Raw genomic sequence first — 14,206 nt, forward strand, 5'->3', positions numbered from 1 at the left:
ACTTCTACAATACTTACTTACCTCCGAATAGAGTATGGAAAAAAATGTATCTTCTCTGAAGATATTAACCATTCTCACTATATTTATATAGTAATATATTTAAGATGTTTTCCTTTTATGCCGAGTGCCGACCTAATGAAATAGTCAATCGATTTTTTTCAAGAATTCATCAATTTATTATGTATTACACTATAACGGCACATTTTCAATTCTGTTTTTCACGCATGGTCAATTCGAAATATGTCGACGTTAACAGCAAGCGACATGTTTGATTGTTATTTGTAATCGGGGTGTATGACCCACAAAGTTATAATATCTGTAAAGGTGGTAGCAGCGGTCCGAGTATGGTTTGGGGGTAGTAAACACATATTGAATATAAGAAGTATATTGTACACAAAAATAAAATAAATCCTGAAAACTCGTCCGTACAATATACGTAGGTTTAGGCTAATGCGGGTTCGTGCGCAAACATATTCATGATGTCGTCGCTCCTTTTAGAGCCCTCGCCAAACGCAAACACACCCCCGTTACCGTGCACACAGCACATATACACAAGCGCCCCGTTAAATCCGTCGGAAAAAGGATGAAAAACGTGGAAAAAAATGAGCAAAAGAAAAAGAGAAAAAAAACACGCACTACGAGTTAAATATAAATGAAGACTTGACCGTTGCTTTTTATGTCGTTTTTTTTTTTTTGTGCTCTAAAAGTAGGTATAAGCATACCTACCTGATTTTCTCATTTTATCGGTGCCGTGCTTATACATCTTTATAATATCACTATTGTTGCATGGAATTTTCAATTTCAGTTCGTATAATATTAACATATACATACAGTTATAAATGCAACATTATAGGAGTATCATGTCCAAAATGTACATTCGATGATTTAATTTTATGTTTCTTGGGTCAGTCGTTTTAAGAACCAACAAGTGTTACAGGACGTGCAGGACGTCTACATATAGTCATTATATAATAATATTATAATAACAGATAAAGTTTTAGACTCTTTAAAGTGTAAAAAATATAATATAAAACGATATTTTCGACGTTTGCACAACTCAAATAGTATATTCTAAATATCCAAAAATAAATAATACAAATTTTCAGAATATTAAACTGCTTTCTCTGCATGAATTACATATATAAAAGTTATTTATTTTAAGACGTACTATCAAACAAATTCACTTTTTACTTTATTTGTATGATCAAATAAAATAACAATTTTACGGAATAAACTTTTTTTATTATATTATATTATATTTTTATTGAAGACTTCTAGGTAATAGATATAAAATTAAAGTGAATTAAAATAAAATTATATTAAAAAAAGAAATTATCATTTCGCGAAGAAGTACAAATATATATTTTTTAAAAGAAAATTGAAGTTGATCCTTGGGAAAAATAAACACTCGCCTGTAAAATTCGTTAAACAAATGAAAGGTTCATTTTTTTTAATATTTTAAAGACTAGGTATCAAAACAAGAAAAAATACCGTTTTAATCGATTAACATCTTAAGAAAAGTAAACTTACCAAAACATTGAAAAGCAAAGTATGCATTATTCGATGAAACCTAAAACACTCTTTCTATAAAAAGCTCTTATAATCAATGTAAAACATCAATAAAAACGCAATTATAAAAAGATTGTTTAATCTAAACAAATATAAACACATCTTAGAAATAAATTATTTTTATTATTGCTGACTTTATTTAATTTACAAACGGATATTTATTAATTAATTTTCTTCTCATTACTGTAGATATTCATATTTAAAGGATTTTTATGAATTTAAACTATTATTAATACATGGTATTCATTACTTAATTTCTGTAATTAATCATGATTTTTCATTTTAAAAATAAATAAATGTAATGTTCAACATCTCTACAGATATAATTCAAGTTTTTTGTTATAAGTTTATAAACTAAAATAATACGACAAAAATTTATTTTCCTAAAATAATTCATCATATATTTTAGAATTATTTCACTTGTTAAATGTTATTCTTTATACTTGTCTTTAGAAATAACTGATTTATAACGATAGCTCAAAAATAAAAACGTTATAAATAATTATACAACTTATACAATAAACATTAAACACAAATCTTAAGCATGTAAAAATATCTCTAAAACATTAGTGATAGATATTCTTAAATATAATTGTTCCCTTTCTAATAATTTAGTCATCGTATCTTAACTTTAATGGTAAATATAAAATGCTACAATAATCATACTCACGCCCAACCATACGTATAAATTATCCACTAAATAATTTACAGTAGAAAAAGCGATTCTTATTTAATAAATAGAAGTTTGTCTCTACAAGAGTGATCACTTATACAAAAATCTTATGAATTAAACAATGTGGTCTAAGTTTATTTGAAAATTCTATAAATTAAATTTTTTATAATTGTATTATTAATTTAAAATGCGAATAGATGATAATAATTGTTTAATCTTCTTAATTTAAAAGACTGTTAACTGTTAATCACGAAATCCAACAACGCATAAAACATTTTATGTATAGATGTTTAAAATAGTTTTACAACTTAAGAAATGGTCATGATAAAAAAAATTATTTTAATTATTACATTAAACATTATAATGTAATATGTTGACTGATTTAATAAGTTCTATGTTAAACACCAATCCTATATGTGTTTACTGTATAGTGTATAATATATTATTAATATATATTAGAATATTTCATTGCAGAATTATGACATATTATTCTATAGATTTACACAATTCTAATTTATTTTAATTTAAGTAGACATTTATTTATGTACACAGCATAATGATTTAACAGAACCATCACCAACTAAACAAGCCAACCGATTTGAGTATTACTCAAATATATTGAAATATATCATCTTACGTAAAATAAGATATTATTTTTTTCAAGCTACAAATTATGTAAAATCACACTTGGTTGGTTTACATTAGATTTAATGTCGCACTAATCGAACGTGTACTCAAAATAACAAAATAAATGGACTATATATCTTTTTTTATTATCCAAGCATCCTGATTTTTCGTTTGCGGAAATCACCTTCACTTCCCATTTTTGAATTATTTAGTAGAGTCGTCTGCTTGTGTATCAAGATAACGGTACACGTTCTACTATAATTTACGGGTGGTGGCAAAATATTTTACATCATTATTATTGTATCCTTGATCGAATTTTCATTGTAGGAAATTAATTTAAATGTTTTTATTTTTCAAAATAATTTTACTAATTTAATATATTAAGTAAAATAGTTTATATAATATGATAGTTATAATCATAGATTAATAATATTATTTGGACCGTTTTTCATTTTTCATTTTTTATTATGTTATAATAATACTTGTCAATATAATACAAAAATCCTACATGGAAGGATAACAGTGATAAATTATTGACCATCTTCATTGAAACGCAATAATGATATCTGTCAAGTTATTTAGATGTAGTATTATTTTTAATCATTTAATATTGCCATTAAACGTATTAAATATTGCCATTTGACATGCGTATGTAGGTGAATATTTCAAATCCATCATAATCTATCATATTGTTATATTATATAAACGTTAACATTTGAACATGTGTACTTATTTATTAGTGATTTATTTACTACAACAAAGCCGTTTAACATGGCATTCGTGCAAAACATTGCTTTCACTGATATTTAAAAAAAAACACAGTTTAGTAAAATTTAATAAATAAAACACCATCCCACCTTGTTACATAAATATTTTAATTTTTATGTTAATATGTTTATATATATATGTAATATTTTTATACATTTTTATATATTTATATACATCATACGCTCATAATTAATCAATTATTTTAATTATTTTTTAATTAATTAAATATTATTATACCTATAGGTATTTATATTTTATTCAACCCATCGACTTCTAATTTTATTATTCATATTTATTTTCATAAGAAAATCAAACTGTCTAAATGCATATATTAACCGACTGACTTTAGTTTCTTTATGGAACAGAATAATATGTGTTGTATCATATGTGTATACTGAACAAACGACAATGACATGATACATTTAATTGTTTTTTTTCTTCAATTCACTCCACTAGTACGCTCTAAAACCTATTGACCTACCCTTTCAACTTTTGTGTTTAACTGTAATGTAACTTTCTGTATATTATTTTCGCATATCATACAAAATATTGTTCAATAGTTACTGGTAAAGTCATCGATAAAAATAAGTCTAGCATACAACATAATCAATTCAACTGTCAATTTTACTAATCAGATATCGATTACAATATTTAAATGTTCAAAGTGATTTAATATCAAAATAGGCATACTAATATATTATATTAGTAAAAATAGGTTGTCTTACGATTTATACGATATATTTTTCTTTTTAATTCATAATAACACATTACAATATAAGAGATGAGATGTTCTACATTTCTTCGAAGAGGAAAAGTACAGCCCTCCTGACATTATCAATAAAAAACATCCGTGTCGTTCAGTGTAGTTAAAAAGTTGTGCGTTTCAATACTGTTTTTATGACATTTTTTAAGCGAGTTCTATATCTACTGTGAAAAACATTAACCTAACGTGGTATTTATACATTGTATTATATATACTATAATATAACTATGTATACACGTCACAAAGCCGATAGAAGTAAGTGATTGAACTCACTAAACGGGTATTTTACATAAAACTCGACAATATACGTGATGATCTTACAGTAAGTTGGAAATTCGGGATATGGAGTAAAAGGTCGGTTGTGACTGTGATGGGAGTGGTTAGAAGACGTTTGACAAGAACCCGCTAATATGCATTTTCCGGTGACATAATATACGCTGAGTATTAGGGTGCTCACCTCGCAAAGCCATTATCGCGGTCTTAATACGATAGAAATTATAGCGTGATCATTTGATGGTAAATTAAACGCAATGGTATTAAATAGTGTGGCACATACTAAATACGTGTGTGTATATTATAACATATTAAGAAGAATAAGAACTATTATTATATGGTTATTAACCTCCATGGCGCGATGGTATTTCCGTCAGGTCTTCGATACTTACCACAAACGCATGTCGCTGACGGCGTTTGATAAAAATAGTTTTCGTTTGATAATATAATATTATAACTCAACATTACATCGATCGTATAATGCATGTCATGTAATATTGATATTAACAACTTGGTAAGGAAACCACCCGTCCCACATTCTGGATATACGTCCGGAAAAGTTCAGAAGTCGGTTGACAATTAACGCACGCGCTTGCTCCTAGACTGTAACATACAATACCTGACATGTGTATTAATACATGTTTTTTTAAATAAATAGAAACGTATAGAATATAAACAATTTATTTTAAGTGTGATGTTTGTTGACAATTCGCGAAATGATACCAACATCTTATTGTTTTTTGTTTAATTTCAGGAAAAACTGTCTACGGCAGAAAGCGTTGTTCTGAGGCCTTTGGAACTGGCGAGTAGTGGTAAATACCGCTGTGAAGTCTCTGCCGAAGCACCGTCGTTCCAAACAGTTACCAACCACAGTTCTATGCTTACAGTTGGTAAGTTTCGTTTTATCGTTGAGAACACTTAAGTAACCATACGTATTTTGTATGGATTTATAAATTCCAAAACTCAAAACTATTGCAGACTCTATTCAATATATATTTTACATTAATGGAAACCGTTCATAACACATCAATTATTAACCCAGTCGTTTATAAAACCGTAATTTGTTTGAAAAGAAACAACTCGTTTATAAACGTAATTTAAACAGATGATCATCACAAACGTTAAGGATGAAAAATGTAGCAACAAATTAATTTATGCGTCTGTAAATAAAATAAATTAATTAAAAAGGCTAAAGAACCGAATAAAATATTAACTCAAATAGACAATAATGATTTTATATTTCATTAGATATAAAATATAAATTATTGTTTACTTAGCTGTAATTTGCACCTATAGGTACATTGAAATCAAACGAATCGTTTATGTTTGACCTGTAAAATTACGTGGAAAAGGAAAGGCGTTTGAAAATGTAACCCTATAAAAAGCTTTTTAGCCACAGAGATCAATAAATGTTACTATAACAAGAATTATATATAAATACTTAATTAATATACCACTAAACCATGATATTCACTCAATAACCACACGTGTATTTTATTATCGTTTCAATTATTAAATCGTTCTATTAATTACACATTTTTTTTTTTTAAACTACTGAGATTTTAAAGATTATTATTTTATTCTAAGGGAAGTTATCAATAAAATATTTTCAAAGTGTTTATAAAAATGAATTATCTAATAAGGTTACATTATAAGTTACCTTTAAATGTAACGTAATTATTGTCGACCGCAGAATTAGGTATTTTTATAATATGCAAATCTAATTATATAATTATAGTAAATGAGTAATATTCAAACTATTGATTATAGTAAAAAAATGACGTGAACTGTTTTTAACAATAGCCGAGTTATTCCAAATGCTAGTACTACTACTACTACTGTATACTTCTTTCAAGTGTATAGCTATTATTAAATTCCATTAATTTAAAACGTCTGATATATATTTTATGCGCTGTCAAATGAATTTCACCCAAATAGAATTAAGACGTTAGACCTTACATAATAAAATTCCTTTGATGAGGTGTAATTTTCCTGTAAGCATTGTCTATAATTCATTCGGTTTGACGTAAAAACAATACATTTTTACCAGGTGAAAAACATTTCTGGTGACCAATTGTATTTAGGTTACTATCTACCGTCTCCTAATCGTCGTCGTCGTCAACGAGGTGCATATTATTACACGTTTATTATACTGCAGGATCAGAGAGAAGGACCTAAGAGTATATATTACACGTAAAAGTCTCCGGGTACTCGACCAAATATTTATTCAACCTTAGTGCGTTTTAAACGACCGGGAACAATATACATCCACCATAGTCCTCAGTCCCCGGCGCCTCGTAAAACCCGATATATACGAGAATATTGTCGTCGCACGTGCAAATTGGTTTAACTCGGTGGCGCGCCTTTGTCTTGGCGATCCAATTCAATCCGACCCTCTCGAGTGCGCCACTGTCTACCACTCAAACCAAAGGTGGGAGACAAGTATATTACTTATATAATATATTATGTATATGTGCACCTCTCTTTCGGTGGATATACACTTATACGCGTAATCTCATAGATATAACCAAATCGATTCGATTGGTAAATTATATGCGCTAACGGCGGAGGATCATTACGACGTTTACGATTACGTTTCTAAATGTTTATTGCCAGGGACAAAAAAAAACTATATAAATATACGTGTGTGTATGTACGTGTGTAAGAAAAATATATCTTTTGCAATGGGTTTTATGATGACTCCTTATGTTTCTTTTATAAAAATAAATCAATGTATGTATTATGTATGAATACATGACTTACCGCTTGATGGCATTTTATTAAAATGCCTATTAATAATAATATAAAGTAGATAGGTATACAATAATATAACAAAACTAAATGGTTGCACGATATCGTTATTATATTATTTTATTTAAGTAACAAAATGATGTGTTATCTTTTATGTGGAGGGTCACATTTTATGTTTAAAAGTTAAGGTTTGAACATTGTCATCATACTGCCTCTTGAAATTTAATTTGGACACTTAAAAAAATTAATTTTATGAAGAATAACACACACATACATACAATTTTACCTACATTGAGGTACTCTACGACAAATTATATAAATTAATGGTAATTGGTTATTACTTATTACGTTGGTAGTAAAAACATTTAAATAACAATTTAAGCTCAGATTTTTGATAAAAAATTATTCGACGTAATAAAATAATATTATGTTTTATGATGTGCCTTATGCCAGTAATAATACCAACATTATGAATGAGATGTAAACTCATAATACGATATAAGTAACAAATTAAAATTATTAGAAAATCTTATCTAGATAGTAATTATCGATTTTTATTCTTCCTTATCACAAGAAAACATTTCCAACAACTATGCAAAGAGTTTTTAGATTACTAGAAAAAATAATACTAAATGTATAAATACTTATATTATATATGTATAATTATTTTATTAAACATAGTTTACATTATTTTTTTGAAGTGGTAATTTATACGATTTGAAGTTAAAGTAAATTCAAATATAAATTAGCCAGGCAAGATCCATAAACTTGATATTAAAAACTTATCTTGTCTAATTAACTTTAGCTCTGTATAATTATATTAGTAGTTTCTGCGTTTAATTTGAATAATGATTGCATCTAAAATTTACAATTGAAAAGTAAATTTTATCAAAATTGTATATTATAACGATGCATTTAGGCCAAAACTTATATTATTATTTATCCTGGAAATAGAGAGCACAGATTCTTCATTTTAAAAAGCCGATACTGAATCGTATTTTTTTTTCTAATTCCAATGCAATACTTTTTTAGAATTTTTTTTTTCTAGAGACTCCCTGTTTAATATAAATTTTTTTCGCATTATTATAATGTCATTTATTTATTTATTATATATATATATATAAATGTCCAAAAGTTAATGATCCCCGTTTGAAACAAAAAACTTTTTTCCCGACTAAAAGTCGAAATTAGGTTGGTCTTCTCACTCTTCTCCGACTTGACAGAGATAATAAATATTTCGTTTACAAGTTCCTGTGGCAGTTAGTTGCGATGCCTCTCATAGACATTTCAAACTTCTATAATGAAATGTTATTTCGCAATATCGCTAGACAAGAAAAAAGTTGTAAAACGAGTAAAAGTTTTTCGAATAGGCTGATTAACGATGCGACGTTGGACACCGAGTTGCGACAATATTTTTCCACCGGCATGAAACTAGTTAAAAAAAAAAAAAAAATTAAACCACAAAACTACGAGTACATTCGTACCTACGTACTATATTATATACAGTTTACGCGTGGGATTTCCACCGTCGAAAAGTCTCAAATCGCGTATTGATATCGACGTAAACATTTCCACGTGCATTTTATTCGAAACGTCCCCTACAGCCGAAACGTATTAAATAACGTTCCTCAGAATTTAATAAAGTCCATGTACAATGCGTGTTCTTATTATTGAACATAACCTATATATAAAATATAGGATTGGTAGTTTTTTCAATAGTCTCTTATTATATATAGTTATGGCTGATATGGAAAAACTTCATGGCCTATGCTATAATAATATATTATAGCTGATTATCACCATTCTAACATGTTGAATGCTGGTTCTTCACTCTATGCATGCATTAATATTCGGATTTTCGGTATTTTTAAATATGCTTAAAGATCATACTTTTATATACTTGGACTTTTTTATGTCTTCAAGAGTACCATTGATGATGAAAATTTTTTTAAACAAAAACTGTTCCTTTTATTGCAAATTAAAAAGATGATTTTTTTTTTTTTTACTTGTAAATGTATAAATCTAAATTCCTACGTGTATTTTTTTAATTATTATGCTTTCTAAAACTATGATAAAAAACCTATAAGTATAATAACACAAACATTCTCGTTAGTTAGAAAACTGAACGTTTTTTTATTATATTTATTTTTATATCATTTGAAGTCATTACAAAATATTATATTCACATTGAACATTTTTTTCAGCCCCTCCCGATGAAGGACCTCGCATATCCGGCGGCCAAGATCGGTACAAACCGGGTGACACTGTTAACGTGAACTGTACTTCCGGCAGATCGAAACCCGCTGTTCAGCTGGCCTGGTACATTAACGGCGAACAGGTTGGCAATTGTTTGTTTTTAATTTTTATATTAAAATAATGTTTTTTTTAATTATAATAATAATGATTATGACTTTTGATTGGAAATAATTTAAATGTAATAAAAAAAAAATACAAATATGATAGTACACTATACAGATTAAATTTATAATAGTACACGTGTTTATATTTGTATACCTACCTATTATATATATTATGTAGGTGAAATAATATGTATATCATAGTACAGTATACATTTTACCATTAAGGTAATAGTTTTTATATTATTAAGATTAATGTAAAAAAATGAAAAACTTTAAGTAAGTATCTAAATGTTAACTATATTTTTAAAAAAGTGGGTATAGTGATCAATAGGGCATTGATTGAGAAGAGCACTCAGCTCGCTTTAGTAACGTGGGTGGCTTAAGGTTTTGTTTTGACCCTCCACCTACTTCTACCCCACCATCCAACTGAAAAAAATCAAGTTATCTCCGGATTCATCTCTATCGACCACTGACCATAATAGTATAGTACATGCCTCTCAATCCCGGAATTCACCCTCTATAATCTAATATAAGTGTCTGTATTATATATAATATGATTCTATAATTCGATAATAGACACAGATTCGAAGTTGTGCAGTACCTAGCTATTTTTTTTAAACAATCAATAGAGATATTCAAATGCATACGATTCCCGGTCCTAAATATGAATAATATAATAATATGATATTCGTTTTCACAGGTAAACTCTTCGTATTTGCGTGGCCCATACACGGATTACGTCGGTCGCGAGGGGCTGATGGTCACCACGTTGGGCCTCAAGTTCGAGGCTGGCTCGCAGCACTTCCGGACGCCAGGTTCCGGCGCCAATCAGCAGCACCGGAATAAGATCGACCGGGACATGAAACTCAAGTGCGTGGCCACACTGGGCACGGTGTACTGGAAGTCGAAAGAGCAAAGCGCGCTGGCTCACCGACCGCGACTCGCCACTGGACTGCCATCGCCGGCTGTTGACGACGGACTAGCAGGCGGCGACGAACAAGACGCCGATTCCCGAGCTGATCCCGTTCACGGTAAGCGTGACGCTGACACTAATTCTGCTTAATGCAAGAAAATGACATACTACACAAAGCCAGTAAAACATGTTTAATTTATGGGTGAAAATTAAAATAAAATAAATGTATATGAAATTTATGAGAGAATTCTAATTTGTTGGACGCGTTATTTTAGTGGATAAGCAATACTGCTAATATGCTGAATTAATAAAATGATTTTTTTTTATCGAAAATATTTGAAAAATTATAGTTAGTTATATGAAGATCAAAGTATCAACTCCACGGTTTTGTCGTAGAGAATATAAGTATATAACATGGAGTGTATTGAACTATTGTGGACTGCAGGCTAACACCCATAACGTATAGGTCTCCGATTTATAATGGAAACTATTGAGGAAATTTGTTTAAATGAAAATACGTATGACATACCGAGATTTTCACTTTAGAGCTCCCATAATTTATGCGTGAGACGAAGATAAGATAGAAGGAGGACCGACGAACAAAATAATTTAGATTATTATATAGCATATATATTAGGCATAAATTTTAGGTAAGTCTTTGGCTTTCAGCTGTCAAGAAATTGTCATCATGGGCGACCTTATGATATATGATATAATTATGTGTTTCTCTGTGTGGCCCTTCTCCGTTTATCTGTATAATATGATACAATTCTCTGGTAAATGTCATGATTCCGCGAAAATCGCATAATATTATAATATCACCTATACGCCTATACATGACCCCGTTTAAACAATATTTCATATCGAGTTACTACGTTTCATTTGATTACCTGTATTAGTTTATATGTTTATTTTTTTTTTTTTTTTAATAAATATATTTTCGTTGATAAAAATAATGCTCTTCGTGTTATATTGTATAGATCAAAATTATTCGTACAGGTATTAAAAATACAAAAGGTATATACTATATATTATATAATACATATAGATACTCACACATACACAACTAATAATCATAAATGTATAACTTATATTTAGTTTTATTGAAGTAAAAATATGAAGATAATTCTATTAGATTAACAAAACGTGTTTATCTCAACAAAATTTAGTATAAACCTGAATTATTAAATTATTAAAATGTGTTTGAATGTATACTTATTTATAATTGTATTGTATTAATTTGCAAACAAAAATGTCCTTAAAGTTTCTAGATATTAAAAAGTATACACTAGAAATGTTAAGCTATAATAATAGCTATACAAATAACTATTGAAATATATAACTTCATGTTTGTATGATTTTTATAATATCTGATTTTTGGTTTCTTATTATTCTCAAAATTTTAAAACATTTTTCATCCTGGTAAATTATTCATCGCAATCGGTTTTTGGATATTCGTTTATGCATAAACTTATATATATCTTATATACATGAAACATTATGTAAATATATTTATTTAGTTTGTTACAATAAGTGTCATTATCATTTTTAAGTGTAATGTATAAGCATTAAAGAAAAATATTCAAAAATATAAAATTTTTTGATATACCTACCTAACAATATTTTTGCATAATTCAAATTGATTAAAATGACATAATATTATACTAAGATATGTCGACATTTTTAAACTTCTCAATAATTTTCTTATTATTTTTGACATCTTAATTTAAATCTTGATATTTATAGTTGTTGGATGGGGATATGGTATTGGTCATATTGAGGATTTATAAATTTGTTTGTCATCTCTCACTCGATTATATAGTATATTTTGTCACGCGCAGTGCTCTTCAAATATTTTAATAATAGTAACTCGTATCTGTTCCTTAATTTTTTACCATACCAATTTCTACCAAATGTTATCCCTCGAGCCACGCCCATACCTGATCATCACATAAAATAATTTTATGTTTACGATATCCTGATGTTAAAATAATATTAATAGAATCGACGATTTGTTAACATTCTTAACTCTATTTATCACAAAATCATCTTGACCTAAAAGTAATCGATGTGGTACCTATAATTTAATGATATTATTTTACTTGTACAATGTACAATTACTGTAGTAATGTTTGTATTACTAAACTATTTGTCGTATTCACTAGTGCATAAATTAAACTATTCAATTACTGTTTAATACACTTGTCGATTTTATTTATCTACGTAGAAAATAACCCTAAAACTCATCCCTAACATCATTTTACATAACTAATATTTATTTTTAATTATTTTTACAGCATCGAGCAACTCGCCTTCCGTACACATTGCTCAATTACTTGACATCAACGAGATCGCAGTCTACATGTCAGCATCGTTGTTTATAGTTCTTCTACGGTAGCGATTTACCGCAATTTAATCAATATCACAGACCTATGTGAGACAACAATACTTAAACAATAATAATATTTAAATAAAAAAAAATTAGTGAAAAATAAAAAAAAAATTAACAATTTTAAGTCATAAGTTTATATTAGTTTTTAAAATGTTAATACCTAAGACTTTTACTGTGTTTTTGAAAATCAGCCTCTAAATATGGAGCATGTATATTAATTTATAATTTAATACCATCCTTATTTGTTACATTTCCTTGTAATCTATTGTTTACATTGTAAACTTTGAAAACAATTTCAATCATTGTTAAATAATTATTATTATTATTTACTATTTTATTGTAACATATTTTTTATTGAATTTTTATTTATATAAATTGTTTAGTGTTTGAATATATTATCATGTACATAAGCTAATAATATCATATGAGGATAGAGCGTGGTCCGATTATAATATCTATTGATTCTTGAAAAAATCGCCAGCTGTATTATGTATATATATAAATTATATTATAATACATATTTAAATAAAATATTGTTATATTATCATGATAAATAATATGCTAGTCACCGCTTGGAAATATGCTAACACCCTGTAGTTTAAAATCTTTAATAATATTATATTATATTGTATCTTTGGAAATATAAATCGTGTAAAACTTATAATGAATTTTTTATGTTATGATGAAACTATGTCGATAAATTTTTCTTTTTTTATTCATTCCTCAACAGCAAACAAATCTTCTTTCTTACCAAAAGTCAAAAACAGTATAAATATTTAATTTTACAATTAAAACCATTGTTGTGCCAGATGGATAAAACCTAATAGTGGATTTTTATTTGTGAGTCCGCCGCGTACCACGGCCCTGTGTTTATATCAACTCCCAAATGAAAAATGAATATTTAATTTCGACTGTACACGCACCACCTGGTTTTATCGTTGTACAGATGGAGCTAATAAAATTATATAGTATCAAACATACAGCTGTCATATTTTTGTTTTTTATTTTTTAACTGTACTCCTAAACACATTTACATTTTTCTAAAACTCATTATTTTACTTTTTCATTTTTATCACCATTGTTTTTATTAATATTCTACGGGATCTTTGAAATTACG

The 14,206-nt window shown here is 27.9% G+C and overlaps 1 protein-coding gene across 1 annotated transcript in view; it reads left to right on the forward strand.

Annotated features, from left to right (window-relative positions):
• The window catches only part of LOC114118955 (uncharacterized), a 278,413-nt gene extending 264,660 nt beyond the window's left edge, over positions 1 to 13,753 (forward strand). The window contains exons 3-6 of the mRNA XM_050199004.1: positions 5,428 to 5,563; positions 9,629 to 9,762; positions 10,485 to 10,815; positions 12,995 to 13,753. Of these exons, the coding sequence (XP_050054961.1) occupies positions 5,428 to 5,563; positions 9,629 to 9,762; positions 10,485 to 10,815; positions 12,995 to 13,095 (702 nt within the window). The 3' untranslated portion in view covers positions 13,096 to 13,753. The remainder of the gene's footprint in view (positions 1 to 5,427; positions 5,564 to 9,628; positions 9,763 to 10,484; positions 10,816 to 12,994) is intronic.
• Positions 13,754 to 14,206: the final 453 nt, after the last annotated feature.

Source organism: Aphis gossypii, chromosome 2, assembly GCF_020184175.1.
Source record: "Aphis gossypii isolate Hap1 chromosome 2, ASM2018417v2, whole genome shotgun sequence".
NCBI classification, from domain to species: Eukaryota; Metazoa; Arthropoda; class Insecta; order Hemiptera; family Aphididae; genus Aphis; species Aphis gossypii.